Source organism: Poecile atricapillus, chromosome Z, assembly GCF_030490865.1.
Source record: "Poecile atricapillus isolate bPoeAtr1 chromosome Z, bPoeAtr1.hap1, whole genome shotgun sequence".
In the NCBI taxonomy this organism is placed as follows: Eukaryota; Metazoa; Chordata; class Aves; order Passeriformes; family Paridae; genus Poecile; species Poecile atricapillus.
Genome location: NC_081289.1, coordinates 91,077,087 through 91,096,372, shown reverse-complemented (window position 1 = coordinate 91,096,372; position 19,286 = coordinate 91,077,087). Strand labels below are relative to the sequence as shown.

At 40.1% G+C, this 19,286-nt stretch overlaps 1 protein-coding gene across 1 annotated transcript; it reads left to right on the top strand.

Moving 5' to 3' along the window:
• The first annotated feature begins 3,355 nt into the window (after positions 1-3,355).
• Positions 3,356-19,245, top strand: ALDH7A1 (aldehyde dehydrogenase 7 family member A1). The gene is made up of 18 exons (XM_058826409.1): positions 3,356-3,578; positions 3,686-3,739; positions 4,652-4,717; positions 6,315-6,395; positions 8,655-8,778; positions 9,421-9,553; positions 10,170-10,214; positions 10,545-10,622; positions 11,430-11,527; positions 12,554-12,595; positions 14,240-14,334; positions 15,179-15,263; positions 15,540-15,646; positions 16,337-16,453; positions 16,906-17,003; positions 17,165-17,238; positions 17,952-18,027; positions 18,744-19,245. Exons 1-18 carry the CDS (start codon positions 3,399-3,401, stop codon positions 18,796-18,798), a joined length of 1,608 nt encoding a protein of 535 aa, XP_058682392.1. The 5' UTR covers positions 3,356-3,398; the 3' UTR covers positions 18,799-19,245.
• The last annotated feature ends 41 nt before the right edge of the window (positions 19,246-19,286 follow it).

Sequence of the window (19,286 nt, the reverse complement as noted above, 5' to 3'; positions counted from 1 at the left end):
GATTCCTGGCAGTTATCACTTTCAGTGCAGCATAAATAGGAAACTTTAAAATGAGTAACTGACAAACTACAGAAGTGAAAAGTACTGATTTGAAATACCTTAGGTCAGGAGAGAAATTTTGTTGTTTGCTTTCCCCCCTGTAGATTTGACTGTTTTGAGAGCGTGAATCACTATAGTTCTTTGAATTCCTTATCTACTACCACTGAGAAAAATACACAGTTCCTTCTGAAAATTAACTGAAATAACAGTCATGTGAATAGGACAGAGGAGCCTGCTGCTCTGTCATGCTGCAAAAATATGTGAAAGGAAGCAAAGCTTTAAACATGTTTTTGGAAGCTTTCCTCCTTTTCTTCCTCACTCCCCCAATCCCCTTTGAGTTGCTTGTACTGTGCTGAAGCTGTTCTATCTTCACAAAAGTGTAAAAAGCTCTGGGACCTCCTGAGTGTGGACATTTGGCCTCCACCCTCATTGAGTCCAGGTAATACTCCTTGGATATTGCTTTAAAGATGCAAGGAACTTGTATCTTTTTCTACAGATGAGAAAATGAAGCACAGAGCAAGGAAGAACTACAAGGAAGAGCCCTGTAGTGAATCCAGAATCTAAGAGCACAATTTCATAGAATTCAAAGCCTGCCTCATGACTGAGATGTTGTTGCACTGCTTCCCTTTCCAAGCCCCTTTGACAACAATGCTTCTTTTCCTAAGCTGGAGCCAAGAGCTCCTGTGACAATGCTCAGCTGGTCAGCTCTGGAAAGAAATAAACTTTGATGGACAAGATGAGGACATATTTTTACCAACTTTGACAAGCATCACTGAGATTAATCTTTTCATATCTGTTTGAATGCCTTGTTTGAAGTGAACATTTTAGCAACCTTAATTATAACCTTATGGCAGAATAATGTTTCATGACCAGTTTTAAGTATCACAAATTTCAAGATGTGCTCTCAGTGATGGATACAATACATCTAAGTCAAGGGCAATGCAATCTGTCATGTTAGCATGATCACAAAGCAAAGTAAGTTTACCATAGGCAGATAATTTCTCTCTAAAACTCTGACTAATAAAGATTAAAAATATCAAGCTCAGGATGCCCATGATGAACAAATAAAAAAAACCCCTACATACTGTAGTGTGATACAGGGCTTCTCCTCCCACTCCCACCTCCATGTATCTGGCTGTTGCACAATGTTTTTCTGTCCTGCAAACTCCCCTGTGATTAGCCTTGCTCTGTCTTTGTGGGAAAGAGCACAGATTGTGACTGTTCTTTCTTTCAGACACTGGCCTGAATTCACACCCCAAGTTTGTGCTTGCAGCTTCTGAAGACATACCTAGATTTAGATGTGGACCTGGACTGGACACAGCAGGAAGAAAAAAAGCTTGGGCCCACGCTAAGGTTGAATGTAGGTCTAGCACCTGTTCACTGCAGTGGATGGTTAATAGCTATGTGACTTGCATGGTTAGCCCCACATCATGATCACTGGCTACTTGCAGACCAGCTGGCCCCAGGTCCCTCCAGAAAGGACTTTTGCACCACCTATGACATTGATACTTTCATCTGCTTGGATGCTCTAGAGCAAAAACTATGAGCAGGGCCAAGTCAGGCACAGTGCCAGGGTTTCAGATTTTCTCTGTGGCTCAACCAGTAGCTACTGTACCAATAGCTGTATGCAGTTGTTGCTAAAGGAACTGCCTGTTTATGGGGATGAGAAGGAACTGTGGAACAGAAGCTCAGTTTCAACAAGGTAGCAATGTTTTCTTTCTGCAGACCTTCACCTTTTTTGGCTTTATATACCTTTACATGATCAAACAGGTGTTTAACAACCATATAGCTGCAACCCACTTTTTTGCTAGAACACAATGCATGGGTTGCCTTCTGCAGAAAGAAAACATTGCTACCTTTTTTGATACAAGTTTTATGGTATCCAAATATGTTTTCCAAATAAAAGAGACAATTTGATCAGGCATGCAGTAAAGCCAAAGGCAAAGCCAGCTCTTGAACCTTGCCAAGACTATTTTTTTACTGCTAATCTGTTTACATCATCCAAAAATATTTCTTGTTTGATAAAATTACTTGAAAAACTATTTCTTAAAGAGAAAATTCTTATTTATAGTCAATACAATTCACTTTAAGGAAAAGTGTGTAGCTGTGGAAAACCAAAAAACAAATAATGGCACTCTTGAGAGCAGTGGCATTTCTCTTCTATCCTATAAGTATGTGCTGAGACATTTAGATCTGAGTATCAGGGCTTATTCCTCATTGGTTTGGCATTCAGAAAATATTGCATGCCTGAAAACAAACAATACTTCATGATCACAGTGAGTCATCTAAATTTCCAAAGCCACTGAAGTGCAATTACAGTAAAAATATGGGATAGAAACCACTTCCATTTTGTAAGGTGAGTGCACATCAAGGAAGTTAGTCCTGCATATGGGAAACAAAAATGTAACTTCACAAACATGTAGATAAAGTGGCCGGCTCAGAAGCCAAAGACACTGAGGATTTTTTAACTGAGATTCAAGCACAGTATTGGAGAATGGAAAGAATTGTGCATACTCCTATGTATTACTATTTGTTGCATAAGGATAGCTAATGTTTTTTCCCTTGTTTTGATGCCCCCCGCTCTTATTTTCTGCAGCAATTAGAAACACCTGACTTGGGGACTCCTCTGCTCCTGCAGCTCTTGAAGGGCATATGGAATCACACAGAATCACAGAATGGATCTCGTTGGAATGGAGCACAGCGGGTCATCTGGTCCAATCTGACTGTTTAAGTGGGGTCATCCCAGGGCACATGGCACAGATTTGCGTCCAGATGGTTGTTGAGTATCTCCAGTGAGAGAGACTCCACACTCTCTCTGGGCAATCTGTTCCAGCTCTTAGCCACCCGCACAGTAAATTCTTCCTCATGTTCAAGTGGAACTTCTCATTCACCGGTTTCTGCTTGTTGCCTCTCGTTGCTCGGCACCGCTCACCAGAGCCTGGCTCTGTCCTCTTGCCACCCTCCATTCAGATGGACATGGATGAAGTCCCATCTCAGGCATCCCTTTTCCAAAAGAAGCAGAGTGTGGGTATATCGGACAGCACACGGGCTGCGCTGCCAGTGCCGGGCGGGGGAGGCCCGGTCAGGGGCGCTCGGGCAGGCCGGATCAGCAGGGCCCGGTGGAGGGGACTGGTCAGGACGGGTCAGAGGGGCTCGACAAGGCAGGGCCAAGGGGGCCCGCCCGGGGGAACGGTCCAGGGGGGGAACCGGCCAGGGGGAACCGGTCCGGGCAGGCCGGCCAGCGGGGCCGGGGCCAAGCGGGGCGGGACGGGGGGCGCGGGCGCGGGGCCGCCAATGGCCGCGGGCGGGCGGGGCGCGGCCGCCATTGCCCCGTCCCCCCGCGCTGGCGGCCGCCGGCCATGCTGGGGCTCCGCCGCGCCTTCGCCGCGCTGTTGCCGCTGCCGCGGGCAGGGTCGCCGCCGGCCGCCGCCATGTCCACGCTGCTGATCAGCCAGGAGCGCTACGCGTGGCTGCGGGAGCTCGGGCTGCAGGAGGAGAACCCGGGCGTGTACAACGGGCGCTGGGGCGGCCGCGGGCAGGTGCGGGGGGCGCGGGGCCGGGGGGGGGGGGGCGGCGGGGCCTCGGGGTCGCGGCCCCTCCGCCTGGTGAAGGGGCCCTGCCGCTCACCGCTCCCGTCCTGCTCTAGGTGGTGACCACGTATTGCCCCGCCAACAACGAGCCCATCGCCAGCGTCCGGCAGGTGAGCGCGGCCCGGGGCAGCAGCGGGGACGGGGCGGGAGGAGCTGCGCGGGCCCGGCTACCGGAGCGAGGCGTCCTGGGGTGTTGGTTTGGGCGCTGCCCCACCCGCGACCTGGGTGGCGATGGGCACGAATCTCCCCATACCACGTTAGGGTCCCTGGGATGTTGAGTCCGGGCGGCCGCTGAAGCCTGGCCGCCGTCGCAGCCAGGGCCTACTGCTGGCAATATGCCCGCGGCTTTCCTGGGAAGAATAGTCTGTTTGCCTTCTCTTATTCTTTTTTTTTTTTTTTTTTACTTATTGTCTCTCCAGCTCTCTGCCTCGCACTTTTGCAAGGATTATTGGGAGAGCAAGGGTCTCTCCCTTCTCTTTTCTTTTGTTTTTGGGAGAGTTGCAGAATAGGCGCAGATTGTGCCAGTTTAGTAGGGATGAGTGGCCTGGCAGGAAGTAGAGCAGTGTGACATTTAAGTAGTAAATCTGTGAAAGTTTTTACTATAGGCATGGCGCTGTTGTATTAATCTACTCCTTTTGTGCATTAGGACCCAACTAGCCCTTGATGCCCTGTGAGGCTGATGGAGTAGGACATCTTTATATATGTGTGTGCATGTATATATGCAAACATATATAAAACCGTTAGTCTATATGGGGCTTCCTCTAACGCCTGAATGAAGACTTCTGCTTGTGTTTTCTGTTTTGTTTCTTAAATTTAGGCAGCACATGTGTTTTTCATTGACACTGGCTTCAGACAGCTTATCATATTGGGACCAAATTGTGTGAGGATACCAACATCCTGTAAAAGTGGTATCCTGTAGTGCAACTACTCTCTATAAAAGTATCTTGAGTTGGATGCAGAAGCTTTTTTGTGGAATTTCTTTTGGGGGTTTGATTTTCCTAACTTTGTGCTTCTTTATGTAGGGTAATTTGGAGGATTATGAAGAAACAGTAAAGAAGGCTAAAGAGGCATGGAAGGTCTGGGCTGATGTAAGTTAAAGGGGACTTCTCTTTTATTACAGATCTCTGGCAGAGACAGGCTATTAAATTTCCCCATAAGGTGGAGGTGTAAAAATGTGTTCACAATGTGTGTGGTGCATTAAAGCAAAAATCTGCAATGGAGACCTCAAGAAACAAACCCAGATAGTTAGTGTGTGATACCACTGGGGTACAAAGATGAGGACATTGACTTGTGGGATATGTTTGTTTTGAAAACCCTGGCAGATTTACCAAGGCTTGTGCTTGTGAGCGGTTGCCAGCAGGTCTGGTGAAGTTCAGAAACCTTTTAGCAAGTAACCTATCCCTGTTCATGTTTCACTTCCTGTTGCCCCCTATTTTCTCTGGGAGAACTCGGTGGAATATTTGGATGTATAATTTTTGTTGATCACCTTGTTCTCGTGGTGTGAGGAAGACTGCTGGTTATACACGTGGGGGGTTTTTGTTCACCCAGTGTCTTGGTATTTCACAGAACATCTGTGCTCAAAAACATTAGTGTTGTGTTGTATATAGTAGCTTAGCTATTTTTCCTTAGCAAGCTGTAGTTCTACATGCAGCTGTACCAGCCAGCACCCATTCTGCTGCTGATGGCTGTGCCAGGCTTGGTTCTTTCAGCTACCTGTTTTTCCTTTGGTAGAATATGAAACCTGGATTTCAAAAGGTCATGTGCACTCTGTTTTAGCCAGCAAAGTAGTTTACCTTGTCTGAAGGCAGCAAAATTTAGGATGAACAAAACAGCTTCCTCAGGATAAGTTAGTATGTGCTCTTTTGTTATGACTTCTGGGTATAATGTTGGTGACTCATAGCATGTTTGGAAATAATCTGAAAGCAATCCAACAGATAAAGAATCGACACATCAAATGTTTCTTGAAGACTTTTTCTCAAAGCTATTTGTTATTATTTTGTGAATTTTGTTATTTGTAATGAGCTTACTTGAAAGATATTGCCTGTAAAGAGATATGCTTGCATGGTTTATGCTTGTCTCCTCAGTCTTGTTTTTACAGAGAGCTGCTCTTTTAGACCTGTAAATCCTATAACATATGGTTTGCAAATTGATCTTGGCTATTGATTATTGTTTATTACACTGATACCACGTTAGAAAATATATTAAGAGTTGGTGTATGAGCTTAATATTTTCATGATTAAGGTTTCTATGTGTCTTAATTTCTGCTATCAAAGTAAATGTAAATTGGAAGAAAGTTTGAAAGTGTGGTACTAAGTGCACTTCAAGGTGCAGAAACCAGTTAAGTACACTTTTAAGAAAAATGCTTGTTTCTTGAGGTGCAGCTGATTGTTTGGTTGTGTTATGGGTGATGTAGTTGAACAGAGTTAACAGTCTGAATATTCAGTGAAACTAAAGTTTTGAACAGACAAAATGTTTGCAGTATTATCAGTCTCTGAGGCAGGAAGGAGCTTCTTGTGAAGCAGTGTGCATGATAAAAATGAGCAAGTAACAGTGTCTTGGGAAGATAAAAAAAAAGCACAGCAATCAGTGATTGCTTACCACAAGGACAGAAAACTAGCAGTGTATATACAGCAGGAGTTACAGATTTTCAATCTCTCATGGATTCGTCTCTTTTGTTTTGACTAGATCCCTGCACCTAAACGTGGAGAAATAGTGCGACAGATTGGTGATGCCCTGAGACAAAAAATCAAAGTTCTGGGAAGCTTGGTAAGGTATTTTCAGAAGTAGCTTGTATTTCTTGGTGGGGAGAGTGGGGAATGAGGGTGAGGGATGTGTAAAAACGGATTATTTTTAGTAATACTAACAGTTTTCTCTGCAGTACTAAACTTGGTAATTGTTAAATAATCGTTAGTTCTCTTTGCTTGCCTAATTAAGTTTTAATTTTGAAAAGAAGGAAAAAATTAAGAAACGTATTATGGCATAGAAAGGGCATGAAGCTGTGTCAGCTGAGAGTTTGGCTACTTGTTATTAAAAGGTTCTGCGCCCAGAGGGTGTTTGGGCACTGAACAGGCTCCCCAGGGAAGCGGTCACAGCGCCAATGCTGACAGAGTTCAAGAGGTGTTTGGGCCATGCTTACAGGCACCTGGTGTGGATCCTAGGGATAGAGCTGGACTTGATGATCCCTGTGGGTCCCTTTGAGATCAGGATATTCTATGATTCTGTGAAATAACAATTTATAATAGGAAAATAAAATTTATTATGGGCCTATCTGGGATGAGTGATACAACTGTTGCCCTGCTATTTCCCCTCCTGCCTGTCAGATGGGGCACTTCTAATACTAAATGTAGCCTGAAAAAGACCTTCCTCTAATACAGAGCTTTTAACCTTGAGCTCTTTATGGTGATCTGCAGGATTTTGCCAAGTGATATGTGGAAGTATGAGGCTTCAGAAGTTGAGATGGCCTTAATGAGATGATCTTGCAGTGCTGTGCAAGGCCAAAGGACCACTCCTTTAAAACTCTTGCTGGTTGCTGGGGAAGAAAAGGAGACAAGTGGGGAACTTCCACTTTCTTTTTACAGGGCTTGCCTGTCTGTGCTGCTGTTCAGAAACAGCTGTCAGTGAATAACTCCATGTGTAGTCAAGCCCATATTGTTAACCTTCCAAACTTTGTTCTGCTGTTTCCCTTGATGTTGTCTCCTCAGCACAGTTTCTGTGGTGGAATTAGAGTGCTAACGTACTCCTGTATTCAAAAACAGTAGAGCTTTCGTGATGAGCGTGGACAGACAGAAGTTGGTTCTATATTCCTTGACCAAAACTTACGGCTTCTTGCCACATTTTCTTAGTTTTCCCAAACAGATGTCTGTTCAGCTCTGCTAGGATTGAGGATGAATTTCAGGATGAAAGAAGTGCAGCAGGTATTCAGGTTTTAGGACTTTGCCTGGCTTTAGGATATGTAAGAAGGAACTGTATAGAAACTAATTTTTCTCATATGCTGTAGGAAATTTCCAGCCTCACCTTGCCATGCCCTGGGGAAGTATCCAGGTATTTCTACTGCACTTACAGACCCACTGCTGTGTTTCTTAGTACATATGTCTGATGCCGCTCTGTTTTTGGTCACAGATAGGGGCTGTTCCCTCTGTCTTGAGATGACCACAGGCATCATAGAAATACAGTTAGTCATCTTTGTTAACTTTTACATGGAGAGAAAAATCCCTTGGGAAACCTTTGAACCTGATGCCTCATTCAACAGCCTTTTTAAAGTACAATCATCAGTGTAAAGTGGTAGGTGATATCTGCATGAAGACCACACCTAGCTGTCAGAGCATGACTACAAAACTGAGTGGAGATAAATAGATGATTTCTCAGTTCCTAAATTTTGAAATTTTCTCACTTTTGGATGAAGATATCTTCCAATACCAGCTTATTCTCACTGATACATTTCAACTGAGTAAATCTAACATATTTTTAAGAGAAGGATGTAGTTTAAGATCAACTTCAGAAAAAAAAAATTGATAAATTGATCCTAAACATCCCAGGTTACTAAAAACATGTATAAGCGTTTTCAGCAGTGTCTGTAAATTAAATCTCTCAAATTTGCTCTGAGATGCTGTAAAATGAGTAGTTTGCTTATGAAAAATATAAGTGGCTGTTTTCTTTTGCTGGAGTAAAGTAATCCCTCTTTTCCACCTTGTACAATGTAGGCAAGCCTGCTGATGTAAATCCAAGGTTTTGTTGATATAAGTGTATGAACCTCATTAGTGTTGGAGGCTCCTTCAGTATTTTTTTTTTTTAGTTTTTCTCCATTAACTTCCTTTTCTAATTTATTCCTGTTGTATTGGGATATGACCCTTGTTGTTTCTTTAAGTTCTGAATAACTGGGGAAGAGGTGAATCTCCTCTAATGAAAAAAACGTGTGTTAAAATCTTACTTGGTGAGTAGACACACCCAACATTAGGGGGAGACAAAATATATTTAGGATCCAACGAATTTTGTAAACAAGTTTTGTCTTATTGTGAATTTTTTCAGGTCTCTTTGGAAATGGGAAAGATTTTTGTCGAGGGTGTTGGGGAAGTGCAGGAGTATGTTGATGTCTGTGACTATGCTGTTGGTTTGTCCCGAATGATTGGTGGACCTATTTTGCCTTCAGAAAGTAAGTATGTGTTATTTTTTTTGTTTTCTTCGTTTGTTGGTTGGCTTGGGGTTTTGGGGGCCTTTTTTTGGGGGTTTTGTTTCATTTTGTTTTGTTTCTCTTTAAAGAAATGAAGATATGGAGGTGTAATTGAAATATACTGTCTTGTGGTGCAGCAAGATCTCTGTTCTGTATGTTATTTAGGGAGCTCTAGGAATAGATGTGATGGGCAGTAGTGCCAGCTATTGAAGTATCTAATGAAATGACAGATAAGCAGGTCAGTCCATCCATTTTCTCTGTTCTTAGAAGCATTAGGTTCTTTGATTTCTTTATTGATGAAAGGTGGTAAAGTATGTAAAAAGTTTGGAAGTGTACTTAGAGAGGAGACACCTCTTTGTCAGTTATTGATTACCACAAGTCATCAGTATGTTAACTGAATAGCTAAAATAATAAATGTTTATGTTCTCAGATCATTAGCTTTTTGCACAGTCTAGCTAACCTTGATCCAAGCTGCAGAGCACAAATAATAAAGCTCTTAGCAAGCTACTGCTGTGGTAGACTGAAGAGTGATGCTAGGTGTCTTGCTTACATATTTTCCCTTTTTAAAAGTACCCCAGACATTAAATGGATGAAAACTGCATTATGCTGTGGCTTTGTTTTCAGGACCTGGCCATGCCCTTATAGAGCAGTGGAATCCTGTTGGGCTAGTAGGAGTCATCACAGCCTTCAACTTCCCTGTGGCAGTTTATGGGTGGAACAGCGCAATTGCAATGATCTGTGGAAATGCTTGCCTCTGGTAAGATCTACTTCTCTACTCTGCTAACAGTATTTTTAAATTAGAAAGCTATTAACTGAGGCATTAAATTGCTATTTAGTGTCAAGTGTTTCTGGATATATGATTCTGTCTAATGTAGGCTTACATTCTCTTTAATTTTAGGTCTGTTTGTTGCAAGAGCTTTTTTTAATTTTGTGGTAGCCTCTTTTTGAGATACTAAGGTACAGATGCATCCAGGACTTAGCCAAATGGCCTGTGAATAAAGAACCCATGGTGAGGGCTTGCAGCAGTAGTAGTTATTATATTCAGAGTTGGTACAGCTAAGATTAAAAATCTAAATAAGTAGTTCTACTTTCTCTCCTGTCTCTTGCTTTGCTTTCATGTACCTCCTTCACTCTAAAGTCTGGCCTAGCCCATGTCCACATGGATTTCAGTAGAATTTGCTTTGAATGCTCAGCTGCAGAAGGAAATGCTTGAGTTCCTGTCTTAATTTGTACCTGAAAACCAGCATAACCAAAGTGTGCTGTGGGTCAGAGACCCTAAAAATTTTCTGAATTATTTACTTATTTGAATTATTTCTTATTCTTAAAGAATTGAAAAGAATAAGAAGATAATGTATTTTTTTTTTTCTTTCTAGGAAGGGTGCTCCTACAACATCCCTGGTTAGTGTTGCTGTTACAAAGTGAGTTCTGTTTTCTTTGATATTTGTCTCAATAAAAGGGAGAATTTCTCCAAAGAAAAATTACATAGTGATACTTCCTTTAGGTTTATTGTTACTTTATATTAGCATTTTAAATACTTATTGTGCATTACCAATAACACTTACTTTAAAATGCTAAATAAAAGTCAACCCCTTAAAATAGGTAATTACTAAGTCTTGTAGATAGTGTATTAACTCCTGAGAACAATTACCCCAAACCACTACTACCCAAAACCCCCAGACAATCCTAATGGTTCATTCCCTATTTTCACCTTTCAGAAATCTCTAACATTTGTACATCTTTGATTCCAGGATAATTGCCAAGGTCTTGGAGGATAACAAGTTGCCTGGAGCAATCTGCTCTCTGGTTTGTGGTGGAGCAGACATTGGGTAGGTAACTTTCCTTGGGTTTTGTGAACCTTTGTAAGAGGTAAAGAATATTCATTGAGGTACTTCTTGTAAAGTTATCCTAGTCTCTAGGAGTTCCCAGTACATGCACATATTGCCATGATTTTTATCAGCTCATCTGAAACTCTGGCTCTGCACTAAATGTAATACATATATTTACTTGCTGTTTTGAGATCAGCTGCAAACAAAGAACTTGTCTGATATTTAATGAAGAGACATGACTAAGTTCATATTCCACTGCTGCATATCCTTACACCCAAAGAATACAGCTAATGTTTAGTTCCCTGTACCATGTTCTTGAGAGTTTTCAATGTATAGTGCATTAGACTTGTAGATTAGTTGTGGAGGAGAATAATTCCCCTTTTCCATGCTTGTGCAGGACTCTGCACTTGCTCATACCTGTGCTTGGAAGCTGCACAATCCAAATCACTTTGTTTGATTTTTACAATGAGGAAATCCTCAGTACAAATGTATATTCAAATATATCTTCTGAGTATTTTAAGAGAAGGCAAAACATATGGCAAGCATTAAAAATGTCACAGATTTGCATAGTTTCTTATGGATCATAACAATTGGAGCTGATCTCACAATATACTTTAGACTGAATTTCAGTGTTACTACAGATGATGCTTTTTGGCCTGAAAAGGTGGATGGAAACAGCCTTGTTCCTCTATTCTTGCTAAGAAGCTTTTCTGCCATTAGCTTGGTCACCTGATGTTTCAAATAAGTGGCTCTGGCTTTAAAGATCTGTCTTTTGTTGAGCACAGTGCTTTGTGTCCTATTGTGCAGGACAGCAATGGCAAGAGATGAGAGGATGGACCTCTTGTCCTTCACTGGCAGCACAAAAGTGGGCAAGCAAGTAGCACTTATGGTTCAGGAGAGATTTGGTGAGTGTATGGGTTCTTCTCTATTTTTTTCCATGTTTGGTGAAGGTAGTGGTGCCCCATAAGATTTTAAAATAACAGTTTGTTTCAGCTGTGCTACCTATTTTTTTTTTTTTTTTTTTTTTTTTTTTGTTTTTGTCTTGGATAAATGGGGGTTTGAAACTGCTTGTAGATATATATGGCATTTTTCATTTAGTTTTGTTACAATTCAGTTATTTTTCCAGGTTATCCACAGTTCCATAGCCCTGCAGAGCTACAGGGGAGAGGTGTGGTGGTGTACACTAGTGTTTAATTGTATGGAAATTGTTAGGGTGAACAACCAGGGCTTATGGTCTTTTGGAAATTTGAATAGAATACATGAGTACACTCCCTCTCACCTTTTACTACTGATAAATATAGTAGAAAAGTGATAATTTTTGAGGTGCTGTTCTGTTGCAAATATTTAGAAGTGTACAGGCAAGAATCTCAGCTGCTGGACTTTAAGGTCTAATAAACAGCGCCTTGCAAGGATGTTTTTTTTGGTTTCATGCATTTGTTCATACAAGTGTAAAAAAGCCCCCCAGAAACAGAACAGATAGTAAATATTCACCCGGATGTAGGTTGTGATTTTTTTGTCCCAGACTGTAGATAAATTAATGCCAGGGAAACGAACAAGCTTAATTTAAATTCAAGTTAAGTTTTGTGTGCATTTTGATCTTTGTAGGACTTTATTCTTTATCTATGCCATACTATTTATTCTGCAAGTTTTTCCTGTTTCCATCTTTTTCTTTGCTATTTTTTTACCTATCTTTATAAACTTTTGTGTGCCATAGCTGCTTGCAGGTGTCTTCACAACATGTGATTGATGTAGTATTTGGTGTAATTTTCTGCTTTGGCTAGAGTAATCAATTGACTGTGATTTCTAAAACATTTTCTTCACCCATAAAAATACATTTCATGAAGCTTAGCTCTATTTAGAGGTAACCTCACTGACTGAGGTGCAATGAATACATGTGTGCATGGCATAACTTATTTTGTGTTTTTCATTAGGTCGAAGCCTGCTGGAATTGGGAGGAAACAATGCCATAATTGGTAATATGCACTGTAGAAATTTAGTCCTGTAGATGATATTTGGAAGTTAGTATGCAAATACTCATAGCTAATTGTCCCTTTTTTCCTGTTTCTTTTGTTGGTTTGTTTTTTCCCCCCACACTGGGTTTTAAAAGTATATATAGTTTGTATAGAATAATAGAATGTTGCAGGGTTTTTCTGTGTTTGGTATTGTGCAGGGAGCAGTGTTGTAAGATAAAAAGTGAGAGTCCAAGGTCTTTTAAGTAATCAGTGTTGAAGAGGAGAATGGAATGAGAGAAGCAGTCAGCTTCAATATAATGAGTTGTGGACAATGCTGAACTAAATAAGTTTGTTTTTAGGATAGTTTTATGTATAATCACTAAGTTTTATGTATAATCACTAGTTTTATGTAAAATCACTAAGGTTGGAAAAGACCTTGAAGATTTGCATAAACTCTTAACCCAGCACCAGCGTATACACCACTAAACCATGTCCCTAAGTGCCACATCTTCATACCTTCTGGATATTTCCATGGATAGTGACTCCACCATTTCCCTGGGAAGCCTGTTTGAATGCCTGACTGCACTTTTTTATGTAATCTCGTGAACGCTACACTTCTAGCATTATAGAGTATGAGTACCTGTATATAAAGTTTAAGATACTTACGATACTAGAAAGAAAAGAATGCAGGTATTTATTTCAATAGCACATTTTTTAGGTTTAAGTACCTTAGGGTATGATCCAGTTCCTAGATAAACAGCATAAATACTGTACAGCTGAGCAACATGGTGGAAAGAATATATAAGCTAAATAAATACATAAATTGCTGTCCTGTTGTTGCCTTTTGTTTCACCTTTCACATATTCTGGACAAATGTGCTTATTTACATATGATCTTTAGAAGTATAAACATGGTGCTACATTATCTACTCTTGAAAATCATATTTCAGCAGGTCCTTCTTTCTTCCTATGCTGCTTTGTAGCCAGTAGTATAAGCTTGTTTTATGCTTTGAAAATTGTTTATTTTTTAATGTTAACATCCTGCTTTTTCTGGATTTGACTTTGAATGGTCACATAATCATTGTTTGGTTGACTTTGTCCCAAACTTAATAATAGTTTTGGATGCTTAAGAGACTTTTGTGGGATTGGTTAAGCTGAGGGATATTTTGGGGATCCTTTGAGCATTATAAAACATCTCATTGTCTTCTAGCCAGATTAATTTGTTCAGTTCATTGTACATTTTATGTTACTGTACATCTATGTGTTTTAGCTATGCTTTTTGCGAGGGCACTTGGCTACACTTTATGATTGCTACTTTATGCTGATAAACTTCTGAGTGAAAGATGGACAAGGTGGAGAAATGGCAAGAAATTGCTTGTAGTTTCTTGAATTAAAAGAAAGCTGAAGTTATTGCAAACTTTATTGCAAAAGGCTCTGTTCAGTAGTTCAAACCTATAATTATGTCCAATTGCATGTGTCTAATTCCAGCTGCAGAGAAATAGTAGGAGTTTCAAGGTGTTTCCCTGTATCTTACCATGCGGTGCTAGTGCAACTGTTCCTAATGTTTCCTGACCAGCCTGATAATTTCTAATTTTGTTTAGCATCTTAGATCTTGTGAACTGCCTGTTTACTTCAGTAACATGCTTGTGGTTTAATTTTGTTCTAGTGTTTGAAGATGCAGATCTGAACCTGGTCATCCCATCTGCTCTATTTGCTTCTGTGGGAACAGCAGGTCAGAGGTGCACAACTGCTAGAAGGCTGGTGAGTAAATATGTATTGTCTGGTTTGGGTAACTCTGAATTTTAACTTAATTCCAAATTGGCTCAGAAGACGCCTAACAACTCCTAATTTTGTGAAGAGCAACAAGTTATATTTGAAACACATTTTTATTTTGTCAAAAATAAGTGTGGTGGGAAAATAAGCACATAGTTTCATACCAGTGTATTTCTAGCTCCAAACAGTTTCTTTGCATGTATTTCTAAATGTGCTATAAGTTGGGAAAATAGTACTTGGCCAAGTTCTGTATTTCTGTTTTCATTGCCAGAGCTTTGCTTGTGACTGCTATAGATCTTGGTGCAACGTTTATGTTGCAGCAAAGCAAAAGCGTGTATGTTACCTATTTTAATATTAATTCTTAACCAGTCATTTTCAACAAGTTTAACAGTGTTATAGTGTCAGCCGGTGTCTGTATAGTCTTGTCAGAGTTGGGTTGATTCAGTAAATATTAGGCAAAACGGATGTGAGTTAATTGATTTGGGTGTATTGAATGGGCAGTGGTTCCTCAAACTGTAGCAATAAAATGTCTTGAGTGTTTGTTCTAGAACACTAAACTGAAATGTTTGCAGAACACATTGGTTCTGAGATGGGGTAAAATTTAAACAGATTTTTGTTTCTTGGCTTTTAAAACTTAATGATGAAAGTTTTACACCTTCATTTTGTGATGTTGGTGCTGTTCTGGAGGCCTCTATCTCCTTCTAATATTGGGATTTGTTGAATATGCACAACACTATTTCCATTCTTCATTCACCCCCCTTCAAAGTGCAGTAGGACTTCAGGAATAGTTACATAGGCTTTGCTGTCTTACAACTTTCTTACCACATTTTAGTTTCTCCATGAAAGCATCCATGATGAGGTGGTGACAAAGCTGGCCAAAGCCTATGCCCAGGTCCGCATCGGAGATCCATGGGATCGTAAGTAGCTATTTCCAACTCATGGGTTTAGCTGTTGGTTTCTTTCTGTTTAAATTCAGAAGCAACTATAGATCCAAAGTATCAAATTCTAGCAATTTACCAGGGGGTGGAAATAGCTGGTTTCACTTAGAATACAAACTCTGAAAGGAAGATGAAGAATCTGGCTAATACTGCTCATCCTGGACAGATTAAACAGTTAGTCCCAAGATTATTATTTTCAAACATACACAGTTTTGATGAAATTACGCTTCTGAAACTTTTTTTTTTTTTTTTTAGCTGACACTCTGTATGGGCCTCTTCATACCAAAGAAGCAGTGAAAATGTTCCTTGATGCAGTAGAACAAGCAAAACAACAAGGTGGCTCTGTGGTCTGTGGTGGAAAGGTGACTTAAATTTATTTTCCCTGCTATAGTTTGTTCTCTAGGACAAAAATACGGTTACATGATGGCTTAGGCCAAACTTACACCTCAGTTTATCATGTCAGCCACTACAGAATGTTAGTTTAGTCAGATTGAGAATGTTTGAATTGGAATCCTGTCTTCAGAGTAAAGGCAATTCTACTTTGAAGCTACTCTTGCACCACACCCCAATTGCAAGTGAAAGTGAAAATAAAAACAGCAATGTAAATGGTGAATGTCAAACTTGTAAAAAAGGAAAATTGCAGTTCTGTCCCTCACAATATCTAACTTGAGGAAATGCTGGAGATTCAAGACAGCCACTTGTGCATCTTCATCATACAGGATGTTTCATTCTCCTTGACTTATCGTTCTGGGGCTTCTTGTCTTTCATTGGCAACTTCTTTATACCTTTAAAATTCTAAGTAGCTTACAAGTAGGAGAAAAGAAGTTTCAGCTGCCAGACTTTACAAATTGATTACATCCTTAGCGGACATAAGTTATGCTTCTGTGTTTTAAGTACTTAAATGAGTAAAATTTAAGTTACTCAGACAACCTCCCCTTCTGCCTCTGATTTCTCAGCTGTAGTAATCAGATCATGAAGGATTTCTTTCCTACACTAATACTAAGCTGGATGCTGAGTGGAACTTAATTGGCTATTTTTTATTTATTTTGAAGGTTATAAGTCGCCCTGGAAACTATGTCGAACCAACCATTGTGACTGGCCTTCCTCATAATGCGCCCATCGTCCACACTGAGACGTTTGCCCCCATATTATATGTGCTGAAATTTAAGGTAAAATAACAGTGGGGAAACAGGTGTCAAGGATGGTAACAGTAGAGTCACGAGGCAGATCTCAGACGTGTGTCATAACCATGCAGTTGTCCCAGCGCCTCACTGAAGAAGTGAAGAGTGGTAGCTCTTGTTCTGCACTGTGAGATAGCCGCTGTTCACCTCACTGTGTAGCTGCATTTGTGTGAAGAGCACTGGAGTCACGATGAGAATCTGTACAGGAGCAGATTTCTATTGGTAGTGTTCATTGTTGATGCTGTTCATATCTGCTCAAAAGCAGACTGTGTGTTGTGCAGCAGTGGGGTTACTCTGATGTAATATGTGTGTATTTGGCCAGTGCCATTCTGTACATTTGCGTTAGGGTGTATGTGGTCTGCTGTTTTTTTCTCACAGAGCTTCTTTGTAACTACTTTGCATTGGATAGTCATGGCTTAACCATTGACACATGCTTCTAGGAGGAAGAGGAGGTTTTTGCCTGGAATAATGAAGTAAAACAGGGTCTTTCCAGCAGTATCTTCACCAAGGATTTGGGAAGGATTTTCCGTTGGCTTGGGTATAATTTTCATTATTTTTATACTTTCCTGTGAGGCACGTAAGATCAGTCTTTCATGTCTCTTGTAAATCTATGCATAGTTGAGTGTTTTACAGCATACATTTTAGGAAGGGAGCCTTTCCTGATCCTAAGGAGGAATTGTGCCTTATCTTTGTTTGTAGGCCAAAGGGATCTGACTGTGGCATTGTGAATGTTAACATCCCAACCAGCGGAGCCGAGATTGGAGGTGCTTTTGGTATGTTACCTGTGCCTCTTCAAGGTTTTAATCAGTCCATTTAAATGTGAAGAAAACAACGAAGTTAATTTTGAATCATACTGCTTTAGCAGAAAACAGATATTGACTAGCAGTAGTTAGATTTAAACTTCAAAAAATACCTGTATTTGGTTTTTAAAAATTCCATCTGTTAATTCTTTCTCCTTCCTCCATCAAAGCAGTGTAACTCAGAGATATATTCTGGAGGTGTTTAAAGATACGGCCAGGTGGAAAACTGTATAAAAATTTTAATTAAAACAATCCTGAGCAATTTTGTGTATATTGGCATATAGTATTTTTGTGAGAAAATATTTAAATAAAATTTTTTGCCTTTATTTCTCTTTTTTGTATATATTTAAGGAAGTGAGGGGGTGGAAGAAGAGGGATTAATCTTGCCATTTAAACAGTACAAGAGCCAGCACATTCTTGTACTCTTGTCTTAAGACAAAATGTTTTTAAAACAAGGCCCTCTCATGCCATGATGAAACTTTGAACTCCAGGGAGATAATTTTTTGCATCAAGCATGAGAGGAGAGAGCTACCTGTGTGTGTTGTGTAGGGTGGTAATTTAGCTCAGATATAGGACAAGGGAAAGGAATTTTCCTATGTATTTTTATAAAAATGTCTTACCTCCTGGAATTAGTCTAGATTCCCATGTCCAAAAATAGGTTTCAATTTATAACGTTTTTACTGCAGGTGGTGAAAAGCACACTGGTGGGGGAAGAGAATCTGGAAGTGATTCATGGAAACTTTATATGAGACGGTCTACTTGGTAAGAGACCAAATAAATTTAAGTTACGGAAGAACTTCCAGTAGTTCAAAACATATAAATCTTTGACTACAAAGTTGCTATCTTTACTCAATGGACGATAACATCTATAAGTGTAATTACCTTTTCTTCACATTCACAGTAGAAGATTTGAAGGGTTTTTATAAAGACAATTTCTTAACTTTCCAAAGAGAAAAAAAAAAAAAAAAGGCAATTTTGGGGTTTCCCCTGTCCCCTTTTGATTGATTTTAAATTCATCTGAAAAATTACTGAAACTTACCAGGAAACACACTGAGTTGCAACCACAGAGAGGGGACCATGAGGGCACTACTGACAGCCCATAGTGGATGACCATTAGTATCCTCTGCTGACTTCCATAGCCTTTACCTGTGCTGTCTTTGCTTCCCATGCAAGGACTTACAAACATGAGAAATCCCACCTTGATTTTTTATGTGGACATTCTCCTAGTAAGAGATTAAGTAAAGAGAAGTAGGATTCTCCATAAAGGAAGAGATAAAGGAAGTTGTGGTCTTTTCCTGTATATGGTTACTGTATTGAGATCTGGAGTCAAGTTAGTTCATAATTTTCAGGAGGCAGACTGCTTTAGAGAAGGTTTTTGTTTAGATGTGAACAGGAATCAGAAGCTTGTACAGAGAAGTGGACTGCATAATCTGTCTTAGTGATTAAGTCTTGTCTCTAAATTCTTGTTTCTCTTTCAGTACAATCAACTACAGCAAAGATTTGCCCTTGGCTCAAGGAATCAAGTTTCAGTAACAACCTTACGAATGAATGGCTGTGCTATGAACCGTCCTAGTATTTCAGAATCAAGCAGCTCCTAAGCATCATGGGGATAAAAATCAATTATATGAAACAAATTCTGTCAGAAAATCAGCTACTCTTAAATTGCTTCACTTTCTATGTATGTATTTACTAATTTAGTCTTCAAATGAGAAGTCTGTGGCTTTTGGGAAGGGGGGAGGGTGACTAAAACTAACCCCCTTGGGTTCAGGTGGCCTGGATAACCCATTGCCTTAACACTGTATTTCAGTACCAACACTGCCTCTATCCCCTCCTCACCTTTTGCTGATATTTCCAGCTATGATGTCTGTGTTTCAAACTGTGTGCCAAGTCTCCTGCAGGTAACTGGTGCTGTGGGGGATATTTAGGCTGCAGTACAGGGCTATTTTTAAATTAATAAATAAAGGTACATTTTGTGAAATATCTTGGGTTTCTCTTGTTTTACTCACTCTTTTTGAGCAGGA